This window comes from Haliotis cracherodii, unplaced genomic scaffold (genome assembly GCF_022045235.1).
Source record: "Haliotis cracherodii isolate W230 unplaced genomic scaffold, xgHalCrac1.p SCAF_15, whole genome shotgun sequence".
In the NCBI taxonomy this organism is placed as follows: Eukaryota; Metazoa; Mollusca; class Gastropoda; order Lepetellida; family Haliotidae; genus Haliotis; species Haliotis cracherodii.
Genome location: NW_027266270.1, coordinates 29,773,075 through 29,799,086, shown reverse-complemented (window position 1 = coordinate 29,799,086; position 26,012 = coordinate 29,773,075). Strand labels below are relative to the sequence as shown.

At 39.1% G+C, this 26,012-nt stretch overlaps 2 protein-coding genes across 2 annotated transcripts in view; both read right to left on the bottom strand.

The window, feature by feature from the left end:
• The window catches only part of LOC139462498 (TNF receptor-associated factor 6-like), a 114,266-nt gene that overhangs the window by 80,633 nt on the left and 7,621 nt on the right, over window positions 1-26,012 (bottom strand). The window lies entirely within an intron of this gene.
• Window positions 1,050-23,234, bottom strand: LOC139461638 (uncharacterized). Its single transcript, XM_071243104.1, has 18 exons — window positions 23,166-23,234; window positions 22,796-22,869; window positions 21,686-21,759; window positions 20,576-20,649; window positions 13,667-14,422; window positions 13,130-13,268; window positions 12,621-12,757; window positions 11,364-11,736; window positions 10,128-10,196; window positions 9,824-9,877; window positions 9,357-9,541; window positions 7,529-7,808; window positions 6,917-7,017; window positions 6,500-6,549; window positions 4,970-5,063; window positions 3,215-3,279; window positions 2,688-2,768; window positions 1,050-1,441 (listed from the first exon to the last, which is right to left on the bottom strand). The coding sequence occupies exons 1-18, from the start codon at window positions 23,232-23,234 to the stop codon at window positions 1,270-1,272; spliced, it is 2,847 nt and encodes a 948-aa protein (XP_071099205.1). The 3' UTR covers window positions 1,050-1,269.

The following is a 26,012-nucleotide window of genomic DNA, read 5'->3' as shown; positions in this document are numbered from 1 at the left end:
AAAACAAAATCTCCAGATTCCATAATATGTCAAGTTTATAGGCGTTATCCCATTTCTGGTCGTGGGGACATGAGTGATAACATAGTCAAAAATCTCTTAAAATTAGAAATATTGACCCATAGCATTCATATTCTGCTCTCAAGTAACAAATGGTATATACTATAAGTAGTCAAAACAAAATCTTAAGATTCCATTATATGTCAAGTTTATAGACGTTATCCCATTTCTGGTCGAGGGGACATGAGTGATAACATAGTCAAAAATCTCTTAAAATTAGAAATATTGACCCATAGCATTCATATTCTGCTCTCAAGTAACAAATGGTATATACTATAAGTAGTCAAAACAAAATCTTAAGATTCCATTATATGTCAAGTTTATAGACGTTATCCCATTTCTGGTCGAGGGGACATGAGTAATAATATAGTCAAAAATCTCTTAAAATTAGAAATATTGACCCATAGCATTCATATTCTGCTCTCAAGTAACAAATGGTATATACTATAAGTAGTCAAAACAAAATCTTAAGATTCCATTATATGTCAAGTTTATAGACGTTATCCAATTTCTGGTCGAGGGGACTTGAGTAATAATATAGTCAAAAATCTCTTAAAATTAGAAATATTGCCCCATAGCATTCATATTCAGCTCTCAACTTAGAAATGGGACTTACTATCAGTAGTCAAAACAAAATCTTCAGATTCCATTATTTGTCGAGTTTATAGGTGTTATCCCATTTATGGTCGATGGGACATGAGTGATAACATAGTCAAAAATCTCTTAAAATTAGAAATATTGACCCATAGCATTCATATTCTGCTCTCAACTTAGAAATGGGATTTACTGTCAGTTGCCAAAAGAAGAGCCTAAGTCAGAAGGAATGGGTGCATAGTCAGAAAGAAATGCGAACTTTTAGTGTAAGCATAGAGTTCGCGATAATTTTTGTCATTAAACAATATATCACATGACTAACCATGAGTCCAGGCAGTCATGTGGGTACCCAGGTCCTGCTCAGTACCCACCCGACCCAGGTACCCGAGTTACCCGTTGCAGCCCTAATAAATTCCCACATTGTCATACAAAGAAATACTAATGTTACAAAATGACATGTCACTGTGGTTCATGTACATCAAATTACTTTTCTTGTAAAGATAATATATGTTGGTGTTGATATCAGTGTGCAAGCACAATCATCACAACACATCCAGCAAGTCAGTCATCCTGTATAACAGTGGCATTTTAATCCTCCCTCTGTGAACCAAGCCATCATTATTCGTCATCCACAGTGATGTGGACACCCCTCCCTGGAACTTGACTGGCATCAAATTCTGTTGATTTACATTCATAGTTGACTTCTTCATAGGGTTTATTCAGCACATCCATCAGAATATGAATTATAGCTTCCTTTACCCCAACATACATCAGGTAATCTGTGGCAGCTCTGAAGTGTGAAAAAACATATGTTTATGTAAAAACAATTGACTAAGCACTGTAGCTCACAAAGACATCAACACATGTAGGCAACAGTTTGAAATATCAACAAAGCCAGTCATCTAACAGGATTTGTTGTAAGCATTGTCATTCATTCATTTTCATAGAACTATTTAAAGAAAACGCAATAAATATATCCAGAAATTGCAGCCTTACTGAAATATTTGGTTAACACGTGACATCATTGGAACAAGTATGTGATGTTTCAGTGTCATTGTTTATGTGGTTTCTAAGGAGAAGAGAGACATCAGAAAGGGGCTTCGCACATTGTACCCATGTGGGGAATCGAATCCGGGTCTTCAGCTTGATGTGTGAATGCTTAACCAGTAGGCTGCCCTAGGAGAAGATGTTTACTCAGATGACAGATAACCAGTCCATGACATTAACTGGGTACAATGACAGGCAAAAATATTTGACCATTTCATACTGACTTTTGTTATTTGAACATGACAGTCACTGGAACTGTGTACCCCATGAGCAACATTCTATTCTTTTACCTGTCAGTGCCAATTTACTGTTAAGTGTTGGCTTCCATTTTTTCTTTGCTAATCACCTATCAGCACCAATTATCAGTTGGCTTCCCCTATCAGCACCAATTATCAGTTGGCTTCCCCTATCAGCACCAATTATCAGTTGGCTTCCCCTATCAGCACCAATTATCAGTTGGCTACCCTTGTTACGTTACCACTTTTGTTATCTTATTACTTTTGTTGTTCTAACAGGTAGATACATACATACATACATAAATTCTCTTCCTCATGTGTATTGTTGAAAGACATTATAACATTACATATTATGACAGTTTATGTTCCTTATCAATACCTTAATAAGGTTTTTGGAGAGTAAAAGAAAAAAAGCTGATCACCTCCATTAACTATAGGAAGATTGTCTGCCCTGAGAGCAGGAACATTAGGGTTTGATCTCCGGCTGCGTCATACCAAAAGACGTTAAAAGATTGCTAACGCAAATTGTGTAACCTTTAATACAGTTTGCTGACTCTGACCCAACCAATACCTGTTTTAGCCCCTTATTGTCGAGCACCAGACAGGGTAGGAACAAGTACAACCTTTTATCGTCTTTTGGTATGACGTGGCTGAGGGTCGAACCCACGACCCTCTTCTCTCCAGGTGGATGCTCTATCCACTAGACCACGGTGGCGTAAATCATGTGTTTTTTCAACATAAAGGTATTCTTACATCATGTGCTTTTGCGTTAAAAGTTCCAGCTTCTTTTCAACCTTGCACTTGAACAGTCGCATACTCCCCGAGTATATCCTCCTGTATCAACAAAGAAATCCATCATTTCATCATAGTCAACTGTTGGGTAAGTACCCAATGGGACAGAACATAGGTCCATAACAACATATGCTAACCTAATTTATCTGATGGTCAGGTTCGATGACTTGGTTTATTACATGTCAAGTGGAAGTGTCTATATGTCAGTGTGTCTGGCAGTTAACTACCTGCATTGTTGCTTATTTGATGGCAATATGTGTCATGTGTAGAGTACTTCATCAGGAATTACATGACATTCCATGAATGAAAACGAAAGCCAATCCTACAATACATTTTTAGTAAATGCAAATAAATGTAACATTAAGCCAATCATGGTATCTATCTCATTCCTCTGGTATAACCTCAAAACTTAAATATAATGTATGTTATCAGGAATTATTTGAAACAACCTGTTTCACAAAGTGTCACAAAATATTAATATTTAATACCGTGTATCTTTCAGTCTTGTAAATGTCAAAGCTGATATCAAGTACTGAAGCATTTTTTGCTGCATCTGAAACAATAATAAAAGTATGCAAAATATATAGGGAATACACGTCTTGTTATGTAATGAAGTAAGTAGTTAAGCAAATATAAGCAGATATAGCAACTTTAATAACATTTTGTTTTAGTTAAAAGCACAAGTTAATTTGGAACGTGTTTAAATTGTACTTGTGACAACAGGGGCACCGCAATGTCCTCATGACTTACCACCATGCACTTTCAGATAAAAATACTGTGTGTGGGAATAAAAGTGGAAAAAACATTTTCATAAACATAAAAAAATAAAAGCAACAAATCCCTTTCTATTATCATGTGAAATTTCTGCTTAAAGGGAAGTCTTTTTACGAGTTTCACCATATCACAAGCATGTTTTTATGAACAACTGTCAATACAGGGTGTTCAAAGAAAGGTGATGGCGTCGTTTCCCACTTATGACACCAATCACAAACACATGCAAGACTCGTGACACCTAAATAAATATGGGAACATATGGTACAAGTCAAAAAAAAAGAATTGCATGGGACATCATTTTGGTCATTAATGCATTAAAGTTGGAAATGGCTTCCACATGTCTACCATGAAATGTTTTGAAAGCTTGCTGAGGCTTTGAATATTGTAGCCTTGATCAAACAAGTTTGAAGCAAGAGTTGTATGGCACTCTTTGAAAAACTTTGTAGAAAGAGCACGCTCAATTGTACCTTAAAAGGCTGTAGCTGTTTGAAAATTGTCAGACATAAAAGCATAGTCGAGTACTAGAAAGTTGACGTCATCCTATTTGTTCTAGTCTTGTGTATACTTTACTGTCACTCTGAATCCTTATGCATAGACCAAAATATAAAACAGATGTACTAGTCACTTTTATTTCCAGTTCAGTGGAAGGGTACGGCTACTTACATTATTGAACAATTTCAGATCATTGATATACAGGAATCTAAAGTCAAAATTCTTGACTGAATTCCTGTGTTTTTTATTTTGCCAATCCGAGCAGGAGTTCTGATTCATATGCATAAAGAAACAGATGGGCAAGGACCTGAGCACATGGCTACTACAGGAACAGATCCAACAAGAAGGTCCAATTATTCCAATTAACCTAGTAATTGCATGAACTAAACTATCTAAATAAAAATGGTACAGACGTTACTAGAAGTCAGACAAAACATATACTTAATGCAGTATGCAGTATGACTTCCATGCTCTCACACTGGTTGATTACTTCCTTCTATGTCTACAGTGTTACTTATAGGAAAACAATTCTTATTATGCCACAGTTTCCAAACCTGAATGTACTAAAGTACCTATAATGAATTATTCACTCTTAAAACTATCTGACAGGTTATCTCAATGCATTGTCATAGTATCTTCTTACCTACATGAAATGTCATGTTATTGTAGGTTACCAAGTCTCATTTGGTGATGGAAGTAGTAATGCTTTCTCAGTAGGTGTAACCAAAAACCTTCAGGTGGGTATTTGTTCAATAATCTGTGCACTGTTCTCAACAGAATACAATGACAGATTGAACCCATTTTTATACATCAAAAGAATGGACAGCTTGACTGATGTATCATGTACACAATCCTTAAAGCATGGTCTTGCATTGAAATAGCTCACAAATTTTCATGTAACGTTTTCATGAGCAATGATTGGAAGGATGTTTGTTAAAAATATATGAGGCAACTGTCACATTTGAGAAGGTACATACATATTGAGACAGATATCCCTCTGCAAAATTGACTCTTCGGTCTGGTGTTGGGAAGCCGCTGACAAACTCATCATGCCTTTGAAGTTGTTCCTCACTGAAAAACATATCTAAAATGAGTGTTTGTTGTTCAGTGCCCCACTCAGCAATATCAATACTATATTGTGTCTCAACAAGACAAAATAGTGTTTTGATATTATGAGCAAAGTTCTCACAGTCATAATGTATGATGTCATAAATTCATCCAGGGTCACAGAGATTTACCACCTGATCCATTAAGTCTCTGGTGTGACAAGCATAGGTTGCTAGGGACTATTTCTAACACAATATCCATTAAGTATCCTGGTGTGACAAGCATAGGTTGCTAGGGACTAGTTCTAACACAGTATCCATTAAGTCTCCTGGTGTGACAAGCATAGGTTGCTAGGGACTAGTTCTAACACAATATCCATTAAGTATCCTGGTGTGACAAGCATAGGTTGCTAGGGACTAGTTCTAACACAGTATCCATTAAGTCTCCTGGTGTGATAAGCATAGGTTGCTAGGGACTAGTTCTAACCCAGCATCCATTATGTATCCTGGTGTGACAAGCATAGGTTGCTAGGGACTAGTTCTAACCCAGCATCCATTATGTATCCTGGTGTGACAAGCATAGGTTGCTAGGGACTAGTTCTAACCCAGCATCCATTAAGTATCCTGGTGTGACAAGCATAGGTTGCTAGGGACTAGTTCTAACCCAGCATTCATTAAGTATCCTGGTGTGACAAGCATAGGTTGCTAGGGACTAGTTCTAACACACGATCCATTAAGTATCCTGGTGTGACAAGCATAGGTTGCTAGGGACTAGTTCTAACACAGTATCCATTAAGTCTCCTGGTGTGACAAGCATAGGTTGCTAGGGACTAGTTCTAACACAGTATCCATTAAGTCTCCTGGTGTGACAAGCATAGGTTGCTAGGGACTAGTTCTAACACAGCATCCATTGAGTCTCCAAGTGTGACAAGCATAGGTTGCTAGGGACTAGTTCTAACACACGATCCATTAAGTATCCTGGTGTGACAAGCATAGGTTGCTAGGGACTAGTTCTAACCCAGCATCCATTAAGTCTCCTGGTGTGACAAGCATAGGTTGCTAGGGACTAGTTCTAACACAGTATCCATTAAGTCTCCTGGTGTGACAAGCATAGGTTGCTAGGGACTAGTTCTAACACAGCATCCATTGAGTCTCCAAGTGTGACAAGCATAGGTTGCTAGGGACTAGTTCTAACACAGTATCCATTGAGTCTCCTGGTTTGATAAGCATAGGTTGCTAGGGACTAGTTCTAACACAGTATCCATTCAGGACTTCAATTAGTGCTTCGTGTTTTAATGGTACTTCAATAATTCATTGTTTTAGCTTGTTTCGTTTTGGTAAAACCCACAAACACAGGTTAGGAGTAAATCAAACACTATGAGAAAGCAACTGGAATAAAAACCCAGTTATTACTATATCTGGATTGAAAGTCATTCCAAGTTATCTGCCAACAAAACTCACGGTGCATCTCTTGCAGCAATTTTCTGCAGGTGTGCCACTACATTTTCTTTCTGTATAAATTTTAGTAAAGAGAAACATCATTAACACAAGTTTAAGAAAACATCTTACTGAGAGTGAATAATACCTTCTTATCAGGTATCTAATCGCAGCAACTGACATGTGCCTCTTACAATTGTTAAGCTAAACTTTCAAATAATGTATTGTGAAATATGAAGGCACCATGGCAAAAACATTTATGAAGGTAATACAAGAGTACTGTTTACTCAGATAGAATTTTTTTTATTATAACAAAAGTACATCTGAAATCATCTTTGGTTAATATTTCATACTGAAAACATTAATGGATCTATCATTAAGCAACTGACACAATAATAAGGAAATGTCTTGTTGTTGGTGTTGCAATGGGTTTAGACATGCCTTGTGTTCCCATACAGCAGTGTTGATTGGATACTTTGAATCTGAATCTGATTCATCTTCTGTGTCCATTTTGGTGTCATTAGCTGCTTCCGTCTCTTTCTCTTAAAATGAAACATGATTGTATGTGAGATGTGGAACCAGTATGCGTAATCCTTGTACAAGTAACAAGCATATGAATGAACACAAGAATGTTTTTTCTGTGTATGATAAGTATGAAATGGTTAATGTCAGAAGTATACTTATATTAGCTCTCTATCCTTAATTTCCAATGAGTCTATGAATATATGAAATGTTCAGTACCAATATAGTAATATACTGATATCTCTGTGGTCAGAGATGTCATAAATTTATATCTGATAATAGGTACATGCCACGGTCTCAATGTGACGATCCAAGAGTAATTCAGTTCTTAACTTAAAGAACATGCACATGCTGGCACTTGCACAATGCTAAGCATTATTGGGCTTTGTTTCAGCGTGAAGACAGAGTCAACTGTTTTGAGTAATATGTAATGTTATAGGTATATATTGCAAAAACCTACACAAGTTCTGAATGCTTTGACATGGTGACCTGCCATAATTATTTGAACTGTACCATCAATAAAGCACAAACCTCCTTCTGTGGACATTGGTATGAGCGTCACATAATGCAGCTCCCACAAGTGGCCTATGCTTAGTACTGGCATGTCTCCTCGGTATTCAGCTGGACGAATGAATGTAGGCTCATTTGCAATTGTTGTAATGATCCTGATGGTCACCTTATAGAGGTCAGCTGTTGCCTGCAGAATGATGTTGTCTCCCCATTCCCCCAACATCTTCATCTTGATGATATAGTCTCTGAATGTTGGATAATGGTTTTTATCCACGAAGTCCTTAAACAGACGCCGCTTGCCCTAAAACATGTTCAGTTAGTGTGAGACTGAGAAATGTTACTGTTCTTCTTTCTTCTTATACTACATGTAATACACATAAAATGAAAAAAAAAAAAACAAAAAAAAAACATGACTCAATGTTGTGTTGTATAGTCATCTAAGTTCAAAGCTAAAATGGTACAAAATCTCTACAAGTGACAAACCTCACATTGTCAGAAGATACCATTTTGCATGACCCCCATGGGGACGTATTGGTACTTGCATCTTTATGTTAAATGCAACATGCATAGATAATGAATTGAAATTGTGCAATTCATCAGGTTCCATGAATTTGGTCAAGTGTTTTTATGTTTGCCCAAAACTGGAAAAAGTGAAAATTCAAGATGAGCTAATGAAAAAACAGATTTCACTGGCTTGCTGTATAAGTGCATTTACCTTAAATGCAAAGTTTAGTCCCATTTCACCTCATCCCAATCTATATGCCTTTCAAAATTTACTTGAACCTATTCATTGGGGTAAACATAAAGTATCAGAAATTATTCATACAGCCGAACTGAATATAAAGTCAGTGGTTTATACTGTAACCTAAAAGAGCCAATTTGCATAATGATTTTAGACTTGCTCATTTAGAAATGTGTATACAGCCTTTCTGTACAAAATTTCAGCCATCACATTTTTTAAATGCCTTTTAAGGTCCTGATAACACTTTATGAGGTCAAAAGTAAAACAAATTTTATAATGTAATATAAATCAGCTGCGGAAGTATGAAACCTATTAGAACTGTAGCTAACATGTACATATGTGGCAGATAAAAGTGAATATTCAGCTTATTTTACACACCTTATCTGACAACTGTCATGCAATTTTGAAACTTAAATTCTCAATATTAAGAGGTGTCTCATAATATATCCAAAACATTTGAAAGTAATATACCCTACTAAACAGGCTGACCTGAGGGATGTTTCCTTCATTGGGACAACCATTCGTTTATCTTGTTTTAAATAAAGAAGTTTAATCAATGTCAAGGGCATCACCAACAGAGCCCCATGACTCTCTAGCTCACATAACGTAAGAAGAATTAATGAAAATATATTTGATGGAAAGGTTGAGAGCAAATTGTCATTGACATATTTAACATAAGATCCAAAATATGTGAGTACTTTTCAGAGACAATAATAACTAATACCATTCAGGCAAACCTTTGCTTCATAAGCTTTGAGGTTTCGTCCTGTAAGCCAAAATTTCAGTAACACAAAAAAAGATATGTGGAATTCATTACTGGATAAAAATTGAAATTCACCAAATCAAATGTACTGCCGTTATTGTAAAAAACATTCTTACTGCATATCAATGTTCATAATAACAAATATAAACTTTTTTAATCCATTGAGGTGTAAAAATCTGAACAAACTTGTATGCCAGATTTTCAGCTGGTCCACTGATTTCTAAGAATAACATGATTCCAAACAAATAGGACATGGCTTCAGCCCAATTAGGCTTTCACATTTTATTCACTATATCAAATTCCTACCCTAAGAAAATTGAAAGTATGCATTATTGTTTACTTACCTGTACATATTGCACAACCTTTTCTCGCAGATGTTTATGGCTGATTATATCAATGTCATGTATTTGAAGCTGTTGAGCCAATGCAATAAACATGCAGTTACCAGCCCCTTCATTGTCCACAATGTCAAGGTCATAGAATGAGGCCTCCATCTCCAGTTCTTTCATAGTTGGAGTCTTCTTGTGTCCTGCATAGACACATTATATAAGTCACACAAATTGACCTGTAATATATCTCTTAGTATATTGTTTTTATGGAAACAACTGTAATGTTCTGCAATACATGTACTGATGTAGTATTTTTCAGCTGAGACAATGAGCCATTTCAGATGTGCATGATATACAAGAAGACATATGAGCAACTGACACAACATCATATGGAGAATTTGTGTACTCCTTCCAACAGATATAATTATGCATCTAGGACTGATCAGTCTTGTTGATCGTACCCATCTGTATTCAGATATTACCTTTTGTTACTGCATTGTCTCTCCTCTTGGTTTGAGCCTGTTGTTCTCCCTTTCCTTAAAAGTACAAACATACATCACCAAGTGCAAGCATATACCTTCAGGATAAAGTAATGCTTTACATTCATTTTATTTTGAAAACATTTATTCCGTTGAAGTGTTCAATATGTGTAAATGTACTCTGAAAGGTGGAAAATTTGTACAAGTATTGATTACCCTTCTTATTGTGCATGCATGCATGCAAGTATTCATGCATATGCCTAATGTTTTCGAGAAGATTCCTATGAGGTGTCTCAAATTGTAATACCTTTTTCATCCTGTGTTTTTCCCTTTTTGAGTGGCTTTCTACCCTCTTCTCTTGCATCTGGCAGAGCATCTGTTAGAAAAATATATGAAAATTATCACATTTATCCCTTCTTCTGCACATACCAACATATCACAGAGCGACCAATTTAACTGGTTAAGGAACTGAACTGAAATGAAAATCAACAAATGCTTCAACCATTGACTGCAGTTTGATTCCAGACCCTTGATCAGTTGTGTTTTGTATACCACCTAACCTCCTGTGTCAATGTTAGCTTTCGTTCCAAGAAGACAAACCAATGAATGTCCCTTGTAAGTAATGTATAATATCACAGGAAGTATCATATACCACATTAATCCTAAGATTTGAGTACAAATGACAAAACAATTAATGACTACACCAAATTATTTCAATACCTTGCAAAGTCGTGAATTAGTAATGGCATGTAATTACATTTGCTATGATCCATATAATACTTTCAAAATTCTGAACCATAATTCCACAACAGCAAAAACATTAATTGACATATGTTCCTGATTTTAATTATGATACTGTTCCTTCTCTTTTAATTAACACTGCAGTATTAGCAACATCCACACTGTCTGGGTACCATGTCATAGAATAAACCAAGTTACCCAATCACCTGGTCAAATTAGTCACCTCAAGCATGTATTGCTGGAGACCTTTTTCAACCTGAAGTAGCAACATGAGTTGTATCATCTTTGATAACTGTTCTGCTTAGCTGTCCAACTTGGTATTTTCTTAGAAATGCAAAATATAAAAGTCTACCAAAGAAACTGAATAGCAGAATAACAGAACCTGCCTGATGTGTATATAAAGTTTCATGAAGAAATACGCAATGGTTTATGAATTGTGCTCTGGAAACAAACCCCACCCTCATTTGAACCAACTTGTTGCCATGAAAATGCAAATGAAATATTATAAACATTCCAGCATGGGAAAAGGCACCAATTGTGAGGGTCCATGAAGAAATATTGAATGCTCTTGATACAAAATGTGACAGATGGACACACTGATCTCGTTTCTGTATCTCGAACTGCACTTACTTTGGGTGGAGGAAATGATCAAAACAGCAAATACATTACAAACATCATGTCTTTGCAGTCCATCAAGATAGATGATGTCATCTATTCTGTAAGAACTATTTCATTTAAAATACATTATTAAACATACTTGCTAATTACATACTATTCATAAACTACTACTGGAAATATGTACCTTCATATATCCTCATTCTTCTCCTCTTCTCTTCTTTTCTTGTCTGAGAAGTAATGTCACACACCTGCTCCCACTGTACATGCTTGTTCGGATAGACAACCTTGAATTGGGAGTTCTGGGAATCTATTTCGACAATAGTTCCTTCCTTGCATTTTTTCATCCCTTTTTTGGGCCCACCTCGTTTGACTCTGGTATCTTTTCCATGAACCCTCACCAGAACTTCATCCCCTATCTTGTACACTGATGTGTCCTTGTTTTTGTGGTGTTTTTTAATCATTTCTGATGATTTGGTCAGTGACGCCTGCAGCACAGTTTTCCTGAGGTTTGTGATTGCTTCTATTCTCTCATTAATGCCATGTTCGTCTCCAGTATCCTAAAGAATAATAAAGTATTACATTTACCATGTTTTTATATCCACATATCTAACATAAACGTCAAATAATATCACTTCCACTTCACATGTAGTTTTACCTAAACATATCATTACTTCTAATATCTTGCAATTGAAATAGTTCTATGTACATGTCTCTACTTGTCACATCTACTGTCATTATTGCACAGGTTTACAGGACCCGATGACAGTTATTATCCCCTGCACCTACAAATTTTTCTTTTTATTTTGTATAAAGTTTTGAAATTTTGACTTAGTCTCTGAACTGAATGGAAGCAGTGGGGTTTACCAGAGCAGAACCCGAAAACTGTTCAAGATATCTTCATGAAACTTTGTACAATATAAGTCTATGGCTATTATAGAGTCTTTTTTCTTTAAAAAACTTCAAAATATGATTTATTTTCTTATTCTAATTAAATGACACACCAGTAGACACTGCAACAAAATCCATAAAAGCATTCATTGTAGATGTATTAGAAATTCACCAGGTTTTGAGGTGTCAGCATGCTTACAACTTTTGTACCTTATCTGTACCAAGTACCTTACTCTGGTAACTACTTGTACCTATAAAGGGCTGCAACAATACCTGCCTGAAAACAATGCTCTACAATACCATGCATGATATCTAAATATTCTTAGCTTACACAAACTTGAAGATGATTATAACCTTTGTTTAGATGTACAAAGTTTATGGAGATGTTATATTAGCTCTTGTATTCAACCTCTTCTACAAGGAGGTGAGACAAACTGATAATTTACAATGTCACATTTGATTGCACATATCATTGTATTTAAAACTAGACAATGGGCGGGGTATATAGATGAGTTTGTCTCTTGTTATGCGTAATGACATAAATCCTCCATACCTCATCACTCTCTGCAGATAGTTCGCACAGCTCATCTTCTTCAGAGCAAGAGTATGCATCAACTGTACTCCCAGCTCTCAACAAATTCTTGAAGTGTACTGGAGGGCAGCCCAACATGGCCTTGTATGGTGAACAACCTGTTAACATAGGAATTACGTTTAAATACAAGCCTGTGTTTCTCATGTCTTCTTCAACAATAAATGTCACAACTGCACTGTGGCAATATTGATATTTCCAGAGTTCTATAAATTTGCAGTAGCCTGAAGGGTGCAGGCAACTATATTTTGGTCAATACCTGGTCAACTATGAAACTGTTGTACCTTCTGTAATGAGCCATCATCATTTAACTGTGTCATAATGGTTATTTGTTGGTCAGTGCGTAAAATAAATTCAATGTCACACATCCACATTTACCATGCTTACAGTCTGAAAAGTATAGCTTACATTATGTGCTTCACACTTTGTGACATATGCCCGCATTAAATTAAAGCTATATATTCAAACTTTACCAAGTGCAGAATGAATGCTTTCATTGTGTATTCTAGCATATGCTGGCAACTTTTCCACCCAGTTGAAGCTTTCTCCATCACCATGTTTGCTGTGATCAAATTCCAGATGGCTTTTCCAATCCCGGTGTGATCGTTCACTCTGAAATAAATTAACATCTAAATAGTAAACAGATTAGGCAGGCACAAAAAGTGTGCACAAGTGTAATACCATGTATATGAAATATATGAAATATATAACAAAAACAGTTTCCATAATCATAAGAAGTCTCTTCTAAAAGCTGGGTCCACTGAATGATTCCATCAATATCATAAGCATGTGTTATGAATCAACATAAAATAGTGATAGTAGCAGGTGTTCACGAAGGTTAGTGTATCCTGCCCCACCGGTGTCATCTGTCACACACATGCAAGTGTGGCTCTGCCCTAAAGATGACATGTTCCAAATAACATCAACATTAATGTTCTTACTATTAAGTATCTACATCTATTACCTCAACGTTTATAGTGTGCATGTTTTGATTGAAATTTGTCACCCACCTTTCCCTGAGATTGGGGATGGTGAGCCCGACTTCGGACAATCTTCGTTCCCATTTCAATGCAGAGTTGGTTGACTGCTCCCTTAAACTCAGAGCCTTGATCGCACTGTAAGATTCTTGGATTTCCCCATCCATACTCAAAGTAGATTTTGTGGAGTTCCAATGCCACTGAACTGGCTCTTTTGTTGGAAAGAGGCCGAAGCCACAAGAATCTTGTGAAAACATCAATAACAGACAAGATGTAAATGAATGTTTCACCATCATTTTCTGCAGGCATTCCAGTTAGTTCCACAAGGTCAACCTGATGTCGCCCCATTGGTGTTCTTGAGATCACCGGTTTTAGTTTGGCAGCATTAACAAATTTAGGATGTAACAGTTGCCTGTCATCTTGCCTGTCTATAAAGTCTTGTATGGCTTCCTGAGAAATGCCAGCATAATACTGGTTTATCAATGTTCTTATTTTCTTTGCTCCAGAACCCCGCAACTCATTGTAAAATTTGCAGATGACATTATCAAGTTCTGACTTTGATATCACTATTTTTCTGTCCCCATCAATAATCTCCAGTCTATATTCTCCTTGGACAGGGTTGTGAATTTCTGTCAAAGATAAATTGAACTTCCGTATTTTCTGGCAGACATGGTAAAACTTGACAGTCTTGCTATCCTTGGGAATGTCACCTCCTTCAAGTTTTAATCTAAGGCAGTCGTAATTCTCCTTTGAAATCACACCAATACTTCTTTTTCTTGAACATTTGACCTGAAATGCATTAAAAGCAAACCTATTACATCATGTTCAACTGTATGACATACATGATGTCCATAATCATATTTACCAGGCTTTTCTTTCATATTACTAAATTTATTGACTATGTGCATTAGTCATCCTACAAAAACACATTACCAAAGATACAGAAACTCACCCTCATTGGGCAATGTACATGTCACATGTTAGGCTGAGCCAGAGAAGAGAAATAGTACATGATTTGTTCAAAACACATACTGTAATTCCCAATAAGTACTCGAGTGTTCATTGAAATTTTGTGATAACATTCTTCTACATGTCCTCATATTTGGTTGCTGATGCTGACAAAAGAATGATGACTAACAATCTATTTTCCACAATCATATTTCTAGGATTTAAGGAAAATTTAAATAAACAGACACTCAGAACTATTTCTTTCTTATTGATTGTGAATGTGGTACTTGGTGCTAGTCTTAAAATAAACTGCATATAGAGTAACTGTTTTCATAATGACTGCCATATCAGCCTTTCAAATCACAAGATTCACTGAAATGTGTTAATATTGTAATATATATGGTAAATAAAGCCAAAGACAATCAGGCAATGTAAACACGTAACCCTTAATTCTATGCAGTATTTCAGTTTTTCAGAATACCAGGTTATCCTAATGATTGTAAAGAAAGAAAGGAAAACCTTCCCATAATCACATCTTGGAAAAGAACTTTTCAAAATGTTTACTACTTGCAGAAATGGCCCCTATTTTAGTGTCAAGTATTCATACTTAAAACACTAGATTATGATATACAGAACTGTAATGGAATGTCATGCTCACTATAAAAAGTACACATCATAGGCTCATGGTAATGGGAAAATCATAAAAATTAACAAGTTATTTAGCATATGTTGTAGAAGTAGAAGGACCCTCAATATACAAGAACAGATTGTCATGTAGGGAAATGTCTGAGTAGGGAAATGTCTGAGTAGGGAAATGTCAGTGTTGGGAACTGTCTGTGTGGGGAAATGTCCATGTGGTTTGTAGCTAATTACATGCAGAATGCGTTATATAGATCAGTAGCAGACACACAGCCTAACCCCAGGGTGAGCTAATGATTATCTTATAAGATTCCTCTTTAGTTTGTGTCTTGTTTTGGGTGTACATACTCACAGTATGGTATAATGGACAGATTGTCACACCATGAAAGTTATCACCACATCATACAAAGGCTAAGCAATATTACTTCAGAAAAATAGATGAACATGAGATGTATGAGTACCTGTTCTGTTCTAATGATTATTGAACATACAAATTATACCATTCTTAACAAACATATCAAGATGTCATCATGACACAATAGTTCAGCTATTGCCGAATTTTAAATATTGCTGTGTGCGAAGTAGTTACATGAAACAATTAAGTTATCACTTTTCTTCAGACTAAGAAATAAAGGCCCGGTTCCACCATGCACTTTGCATGACTTGTTTTAGTTACATTGCATGTCAGTTCTAATAATATTGAACTTACAAACTGGTGGGAACTGAAGTAAATAATGTACTGACAGTAATCTTTACAAGGCCTTACAAAATGGAAAGGAATATATTTTATTCTGGACCTACAAATCCTATCTTACAATAATGACCAAAACATTAGATATCTAATGTAAGTAGAACTTGTAAACATAAGTACCTAATCAAATTAACTTTGATCTAAACATAGAGTTAAAAAAAGTAACATATACATATCATAGTGTTGGTACTTACTCTTGCCATTGGTTGGGATGTACTGGACTGTGTCTGTTTCCTCAAATCATCTGACATTCTGACAGATATTCAGGAATCTCATCTGCAAACAAATGATACTACATGAAACTAGTTTTCCTGAATTGTTGACAATTGTTGAATATGTGTGCTTTGTGTTTTTTTGCCCAGACCCAGGGAGAACATTTGTAATGTGATCGCCATTTATCAGTTTCTGGGGTCCCCATCCTGCCATTGTCTCTGGCAGTACCTCTCTTCAGTGTGGAAATATCAGTATGAAGTATACAAGTCTTATGAATATTGGTTTTTACAATCTGCCAGCTCTCTGTATTAATGAGGTAGAGGACATTAATTATCAACCTTAGGTATGGGTAATTTAAAATGGGATTGAGGTTAGGACCATATTTAGATGAGACCCTCACCCCCCCCCCCCCCCCCCACACACACACACACACACACACTTTATGTGCATTTATTATAATCCCAATATATACAGATTGCATTTTCAGTCGCAAGGTTAAGAATTTTTGGATGAACAACTTCTTTATTACAATTAAGAGCGACCTTTCAGTGTAGGTTCTAACACCGTTATCAATCAAATGATATCACTTGCTGGATACAACAATAAAAAGTAAAGAACCCCTTAATCCACAGATCATATCGAAAAGAAATTTGGACTAGTATTTGAACAGTTTCATTTTCATTACTAATTTTTTACAATTATTTCTCTACATAATGTGACCCCCTAAATTGTTCTACAAATCTTTCAAATAGAAACAATTTGAAACATTGGAAAATATGATACTTTCATATTTTTTTAACAAATGAAGAATACAGGTCCAAATTGCGAAACCGCATTTTATTTCTATCCCATGAACATGGTGCTGCAAATACTCAGGTTTGGAGGTCTTCTCTTTAAGACTTTTAAAATATCTATTATTACCAAAACAAGAATTATTTGATATGAGGAAGTTAGTATCATACATGGCAATTAACACTGCTAATTACCTGAGATATGTCAATCATTAAAGATATGCTGAAACGTATGTGCCTAAAGCAATGATATTACTAACCTGCAATATTTAACTGTCATGAGGACAGATAATTGTAGCGCCAATCCAACAGAGAAATATAACAAGGAGATATGATTCAATGTTACACACATGGATTGTTGATACAGACTAGTACTTGGCACAGTTGAAAAGTCATTCACATTCCATAAACAACCACATACAACAATCTTATATTCTTAGCTACTAACTTCAGGAAGCGATGGTCATTGGCCTTTTCAATGAAACAAGTGTTTTCATTGGCTAATTCATCATGATTGACAGAAACGAGGAATGAACAGTACCAGATCAGTGACCATAAACCATGGTACTGAGGATTGCATAATATTGCATCCTACATACACCAACATGCCAGCTCTCTGTATTAATTAGATCAAAAGCATGTTGTGTATTGAATGAAAGAACACATTGCCCCCATGTGAGAGCACCATACAAACATAAAGGGGTGGAAATATACAGGTATCTGTGTGAGAAGGAGGTAGAGGACCTTAATTATCAACCTGGTTAGGACCATATTTAGATGAGACCCTCTCCCCCCCCCCCCCCCCCCCCCCCCCCCCACCCACCCCCCCCCCACCCCCCAACCCGTTCCATTATTTGCTGTGTAATTTCTTTATGATCACCCCCCAATAAATATATAAATTACCAGTCCTTATGATATTCTACAATATTCTGCAATGGCATGCAAGATATAAAGTCGTGTTTTTAATTACATTTTTAAATCTAAATATATTTGAACCAAGTCTGTCAGGATTTGACAAAATTGGTAAATAGTGAAAAGGATGTAACTTTTTCATGTGTCATATTCACAAATGCATTTATAATGGCATTTATTTATTTTTCAAATTTAAAGTTTATTTCTATTTCTACATTTACCCTGTAGTTTTGAATATAAGAATTTAGAGAAACCACACGAAATAAGGCATAATATATTCATGTAAAGATAAAAAGATACTTTCCACAATAATTAACATGAAAAAGTTATTTCATAATTTCTAGTTCTGAGTGAGTAATTAGCATGTAATGTTATACTTAATGTTAACTGCCTCACAATTAAGTTCTCTTCTAGGAAGTCATTCTTGGTGCACACACTTAGCATACTACTACACAATGTGTTTCATCCAATACTGACAGAACATAATAGCACAGGAAACAGGTATTCCATGTTGGGTATCAAGCAGGCTATGCTGGTCATGTAACTTTATTTCTGTAACTGTCTTTCCTGTAACATTTTTTCCTACAATCAGGGTAAGATCTAATAATACCTCAACTGACAAATACAGGTAGTGATAGGGTGGGGGGTGTACATGAAGGACGAAATCAGACTACCAGTTGTTGGACTTTCATTTTGTGGAAGACTCAGTGGGTTACATCGCTGACTCTGTGCTTGCGATAAGGTGGCTCACTCTGGGTGTAATACTCTGCAAAATTTTCACCAGAATACATGCATAAAAGATGTACATGCACAATTAATAAAAAATCAATCTGTCGGAGAAATTGGGACAAAGAAACATCATATACAAGAGAATTGACCCCCCCTCTGTCTAAACCAGTGGATGGATTGTAAAAGAGTAGGGGATCCATTCTAATATGTGGTTGATGTCAGCCTCTGCTACACTGCCAACTTTGATATTAATAGAGCCAAGGTTCAACCATGCAGATAAAGCAAATGGAGCATGTCTTTCAGATATAAAGGTTGCTCTATCCTCATATACAGTTTAATAAAGTATAGTTTAACCTGAACCATTATAAGGCACAAGGACAATTGTGTTTAATATCCATTCAGTCTGCAGTAAATCCATAATCAAACACAGAAATAACTAACATTAAAACTTTTAGTTTTAATATTAATCACATCACATGGAGAACTAAACATAGACATGTACAATCACTGTCCAGCTTGATGCTGCCCATTTTTTTTCTCTCGCCCATTTTTTCTGACATGGGAGAGAGAGTGAATGAAATTTTTCAGCCTAGATGGGGTTTTGCATGGTCAAAGGGATCAGGAGGGGCCTATGCAACAGCCCATGACTGCCTGGGGGGTCCAGGAAGGGACCACCCCATCATTGTAGACTTAAGACTTTCAGCAGGTTTAAGGGCTCCTATAGCTGCCCTTAAACCTGCTGAAAGTCTTAAGTCTACACAAGCTCTTTAAAAAAAGACAGAGAGCAAAAGAAGGTGGATTTGATTTTTGACCAGTTTCCTAGGTTGCCTTGGGCTGTTTGAAGCTCACCTGGCAAGCTGGAAGAACCTCTGAGGTGTACACTGGCTGTTGCCTTGACGCGTCGAGGAAGCCGCCCATTCTTTCTGAAATGGGAGAGAGAGTGAATGAAATTTTTCAGCCAAGATGGGGTTTTGCATGGTCAAAGGGATCAGGAGGGGCCTATGCAACAGCCCATGACTGCCAGGGGGGTCCAGGAAGGGGCCACCCCATCATTGTAGACTTAAGACTTTCAGCAGCTTTAAGGGCTCCTATAGCTGCCCTTAAACCTGCTGAAAGTCTTAAGTCTACACAAGCTCTTTAAAAAAAGACAGAGAGCAAAAGAAGGTGGATTTGATTTTTGACCAGTTTCCTAGGGTGCCTTGGGCTGTTTGAAGCTCACCTGGCAAGCTGGAAGAACCTCTGAGGTGTACACTGGCTGTTGCCTTGACGCGTCGAGGAAGCCGCCCATTCTTTCTGAAATGGGAGAGAGAGTGAATGAAATTTTTCAGCCAAGATGGGGTTTTGCATGGTCAAAGGGATCAGGAGGGGCCTATGCAACAGCCCATGACTGCCAGGGGGGTCCAGGAAGGGGCCACCCCATCATTGTAGACTTAAGACTTTCAGCAGCTTTAAGGGCTCCTATAGCTGCCCTTAAACCTGCTGAAAGTCTTAAGTCTACACAAGCTCTTTAAAAAAAGACAGAGAGCAAAAGAAGGTGGATTTGATTTTTGACCAGTTTCCTAGGTTGCCTTGGGCTGTTTGAAGCTCACCTGGCAAGCTGGAAGAACCTCTGAGGTGTACACTGGCTGTTGCCTTGACGCGTCGAGGAAGCCGCCCATTCTTTCTGAAATGGGAGAGAGAGTGAATGAAATTTTTCAGCCAAGATGGGGTTTTGCATGGTCAAAGGGATCAGGAGGGGCCTATGCAACAGCCCATGACTGCCAGGGGGGTCCAGGAAGGGGCCACCCCATCATTGTAGACTTAAGACTTTCAGCAGCTTTAAGGGCTCCTATAGCTGCCCTTAAACCTGCTGAAAGTCTTAAGTCTACACAAGCTCTTTAAAAAAAGACAGAGAGCAAAAGAAGGTGGATTTGATTTTTGACCAGTTTCCTAGGGTGCCTTGGGCTGTTTGAAGCTCACCTGGCAAGCTGGAAGAACCTCTGAGGTGTACACTGGCTGTTGCCTTGACGCGTCGAGGAAGCAGCCCATTCTTTCTGAAATGGGAGAGAGAGTGAATGAAATTTTTCAGCCAAGATGGGGTTTTGCATGGTCAAAGGGATCAGGAGGGGCCTATGCAACAGCCCATGACTGCCAGGGGGGTCCAGGAAGGGACCACCCCATCATTGTAGACTTAAGACTTTCAGCAGCTTTAAGGGCTCCTATAGCTGCCCTTAAACCTGCTGAAAGTCTTAAGTCTACACAAGCTCTTTAAAAAAAGACAGAGAGCAAAAGAAGGTGGATTTGATTTTTGACCAGTTTCCTAGGTTGCCTTGGGCTGTTTGAAGCTCACCTGGCAAGCTGGAAGAACCTCTGAGGTGTACACTGGCTGTTGCCTTGACGCGTCGAGGAAGCCGCCCATTCTTTCTGAAATGGGAGAGAGAGTGAATGAAATTTTTCCGCCAAGATGGGGTTTTGCATGGTCAAAGGGATCAGGAGGGGCCTATGCAACAGCCCATGACTGCCAGGGGGGTCCAGGAAGGGGCCACCCCATCATTGTAGACTTAAGACTTTCAGCAGCTTTAAGGGCTCCTATAGCTGCCCTTAAACCTGCTGAAAGTCTTAAGTCTACACAAGCTCTTTAAAAAAAGACAGAGAGCAAAAGAAGGTGGATTTGATTTTTGACCAGTTTCCTAGGTTGCCTTGGGCTGTTTGAAGCTCACCTGGCAAGCTGGAAGAACCTCTGAGGTGTACACTGGCTGTTGCCTTGACGCGTCGAGGAAGCCGCCCATTCTTTCTGAAATGGGAGAGAGAGTGAATGAAATTTTTCAGCCAAGATGGGGTTTTGCATGGTCAAAGGGATCAGGAGGGGCCTATGCAACAGCCCATGACTGCCAGGGGGGTCCAGGAAGGGGCCACCCCATCATTGTAGACTTAAGACTTTCAGCAGCTTTAAGGGCTCCTATAGCTGCCCTTAAACCTGCTGAAAGTCTTAAGTCTACACAAGCTCTTTAAAAAAAGACAGAGAGCAAAAGAAGGTGGATTTGATTTTTGACCAGTTTCCTAGGGTGCCTTGGGCTGTTTGAAGCTCACCTGGCAAGCTGGAAGAACCTCTGAGGTGTACACTGGCTGTTGCCTTGACGCGTCGAGGAAGCAGCCCATTCTTTCTGAAATGGGAGAGAGAGTGAATGAAATTTTTCAGCCAAGATGGGGTTTTGCATGGTCAAAGGGATCAGGAGGGGCCTATGCAACAGCCCATGACTGCCAGGGGGGTCCAGGAAGGGACCACCCCATCATTGTAGACTTAAGACTTTCAGCAGCTTTAAGGGCTCCTATAGCTGCCCTTAAACCTGCTGAAAGTCTTAAGTCTACACAAGCTCTTTAAAAAAAGACAGAGAGCAAAAGAAGGTGGATTTGATTTTTGACCAGTTTCCTAGGTTGCCTTGGGCTGTTTGAAGCTCACCTGGCAAGCTGGAAGAACCTCTGAGGTGTACACTGGCTGTTGCCTTGACGCGTCGAGGAAGCCGCCCATTCTTTCTGAAATGGGAGAGAGAGTGAATGAAATTTTTCCGCCAAGATGGGGTTTTGCATGGTCAAAGGGATCAGGAGGGGCCTATGCAACAGCCCATGACTGCCAGGGGGGTCCAGGAAGGGGCCACCCCATCATTGTAGACTTAAGACTTTCAGCAGCTTTAAGGGCTCCTATAGCTGCCCTTAAACCTGCTGAAAGTCTTAAGTCTACACAAGCTCTTTAAAAAAAGACAGAGAGCAAAAGAAGGTGGATTTGATTTTTGACCAGTTTCCTAGGGTGCCTTGGGCTGTTTGAAGCTCACCTGGCAAGCTGGAAGAACCTCTGAGGTGTACACTGGCTGTTGCCTTGACGCGTCGAGGAAGCCGCCCATTCTTTCTGAAATGGGAGAGAGAGTGAATGAAATTTTTCAGCCAAGATGGGGTTTTGCATGGTCAAAGGGATCAGGAGGGGCCTATGCAACAGCCCATGACTGCCAGGGGGGTCCAGGAAGGGACCACCCCATCATTGTAGACTTAAGACTTTCAGCAGCTTTAAGGGCTCCTATAGCTGCCCTTAAACCTGCTGAAAGTCTTAAGTCTACACAAGCTCTTTAAAAAAAGACAGAGAGCAAAAGAAGGTGGATTTGATTTTTGACCAGTTTCCTAGGTTGCCTTGGGCTGTTTGAAGCTCACCTGGCAAGCTGGAAGAACCTCTGAGGTGTACACTGGCTGTTGCCTTGACGCGTCGAGTAAGCCGCCCATTCTTTCTGAAATGGGAGAGAGAGTGAATGAAATTTTTCAGCCAAGATGGGGTTTTGCATGGTCAAAGGGATCAGGAGGGGCCTATGCAACAGCCCATGACTGCCAGGGGGGTCCAGGAAGGGGCCACCCCATCATTGTAGACTTAAGACTTTCAGCAGCTTTAAGGGCTCCTATAGCTGCCCTTAAACCTGCTGAAAGTCTTAAGTCTACACAAGCTCTTTAAAAAAAGACAGAGAGCAAAAGTAGGTGGATTTGATTTTTGACCAGTTTCCTAGGTTGCCTTGGGCTGTTTGAAGCTCACCTGGCAAGCTGGAAGAACCTCTGAGGTGCACACTGACTGTCGCCTTGACGCGTCAAGGAAGCCGCCCATTTTTTCTGAAATGGGAGAGAGAGTGAATGAAAGTTTTCAGTCTAGATGGGGTTTTGCATGGTCAAAGGGATCAGGAGGGGCCTATGCAACAGCCCATGACTGCCAGGGGGGTCCAGGAAGGGGCCACCCCATCATTGTAGACTTAAGACTTTCAGCAGCTTTAAGGGCTCCTATAGCTGCCCTTAAACCTGCTGAAAGTCTTAAGTCTACACAAGCTCTTTAAAAAAAGACTGAGAGAAAAAGAAGGTGGATTTGATTTTTGACCAGTTTCCTAGGGTGCCTTGGGCTGTTTGAAGCTCACCTGGCAAGCTGGAAGAACCTCTGAGGTGTACACTGGCTGTTGCCTTGACGCGTCGAGGAAGCCGCCCATTCTTTCTGAAATGGGAGAGAGAGTGAATGAAATTTTTCAGCCAAGATGGGGTTTTGCATGGTCAAAGGGATCAGGAGGGGCCTATGCAACAGCCCATGACTGCCAGGGGGGTCCAGGAAGGGGCCACCCCATCATTGTAGACTTAAGACTTTCAGCAGCTTTAAGGGCTCCTATAGCTGCCCTTAAACCTGCTGAAAGTCTTAAGTCTACACAAGCTCTTTAAAAAAAGACAGAGAGAAAAAGAAGGTGGATTTGATTTTTGACCAGTTTCCTAGGGTGCCTTGGGCTGTTTGAAGCTCACCTGGCAAGCTGGAAGAACCTCTGAGGTGTACACTGGCTGTTGCCTTGACGCGTCGAGGAAGCCGCCCATTTTTTCTGAAATGGGAGAGAGAGTGAATGAAATTTTTCAGCCAAGATGGGGTTTTGCATGGTCAAAGGGATCAGGAGGGGCCTATGCAACAGCCCATGACTGCCAGGGGGGTCCAGGAAGGGACCACCCCATCATTGTAGACTTAAGACTTTCAGCAGCTTTAAGGGCTCCTATAGCTGCCCTTAAACCTGCTGAAAGTCTTAAGTCTACACAAGCTCTTTAAAAAAAGACAGAGAGCAAAAGAAGGTGGATTTGATTTTTGACCAGTTTCCTAGGTTGCCTTGGGCTGTTTGAAGCTCACCTGGCAAGCTGGAAGAACCTCTGAGGTGCACACTGACTGTCGCCTTGACGCGTCGAGGAAGCCGCCCATTTTTTCTGAAATGGGAGAGAGAGTGAATGAAATTTTTCAGTCTAGATGGGGTTTTGCATGGTCAAAGGGATCAGGAGGGGCCTATACAACAGCCCATGACTGCCAGGGGGGTCCAGGGAGGGACCACCCCATCATTGTAGACTTAAGACTTTCAGCAGCTTTAAGGGCTCCTATAGCTGCCCTTAAACCTGCTGAAAGTCTTAAGTCTACACAAGCTCTTTAAAAAAAGACAGAGAGCAAAAGAAGGTGGATTTGATTTTTGACCAGTTTCCTAGGTTGCCTTGGGCTGTTTGAAGCTCACCTGGCAAGCTGGAAGAACCTCTGAGGTGTACACTGGCTGTTGCCTTGACGCGTCGAGGAAGCCGCCCATTCTTTCTGAAATGGGAGAGAGAGTGAATGAAATTTTTCAGCCAAGATGGGGTTTTGCATGGTCAAAGGGATCAGGAGGGGCCTATGCAACAGCCCATGACTGCCTGGGGGGTCCAGGAAGGGACCACCCCATCATTGTAGACTTAAGACTTTCAGCAGCTTTAAGGGCTCCTATAGCTGCCCTTAAACCTGCTGAAAGTCTTAAGTCTACACAAGCTCTTTAAAAAAAGACAGAGAGCAAAAGAAGGTGGATTTGATTTTTGACCAGTTTCCTAGGTTGCCTTGGGCTGTTTGAAGCTCACCTGGCAAGCTGGAAGAACCTCTGAGGTGTACACTGGCTGTTGCCTTGACGCGTCGAGGAAGCCGCCCATTCTTTCTGAAATGGGAGAGAGAGTGAATGAAATTTTTCAGCCAAGATGGGGTTTTGCATGGTCAAAGGGATCAGGAGGGGCCTATGCAACAGCCCATGACTGCCAGGGGGGTCCAGGAAGGGGCCACCCCATCATTGTAGACTTAAGACTTTCAGCAGCTTTAAGGGCTCCTATAGCTGCCCTTAAACCTGCTGAAAGTCTTAAGTCTACACAAGCTCTTTAAAAAAAGACAGAGAGCAAAAGAAGGTGGATTTGATTTTTGACCAGTTTCCTAGGTTGCCTTGGGCTGTTTGAAGCTCACCTGGCAAGCTGGAAGAACCTCTGAGGTGCACACTGACTGTCACCTTGACGCGTCGAGGAAGCCGCCCATTTTTTCTGAAATGGGAGAGAGAGTGAATGAAAGTTTTCAGCCAAGATGGGGTTTTGCATGGTCAAAGGGATCAGGAGGGGCCTATGCAACAGCCCATGACTGCCAGGGGGGTCCAGGAAGGGGCCACCCCATCATTGTAGACTTAAGACCTTCTGTAGCTTCAAGGGTTTCCGTTGATACGCCAAGGAAGCCACCATTTTTTGCTGAAATGGGAGAGAGAGTGAATGTCATAATAACAATTTAGATGAAAAAATTGCACCTTTACAAAAATAGTAGTCTTGACTGGGACTAAACTTATGTCAAAGCATTTCAAGTTACTTGAGACTTAGAAAGTTCCAGTAAAGACTTCTGCAATGATTGATACCAACAAATCTGTTTTTATTTCTGATGAAAATGTCAGATCATGATCAATGCGGTTATGTCTATTTTACCTGGGTTTTTTTAATTTCATGTTGTTCATACTTTTCGACAGATCTTCCATCTTGAGTAACATTAAACTGCATGTACTCATATCTAATTAGATCCAATTAGATGCTCATCTATTATTATCTGGAATAA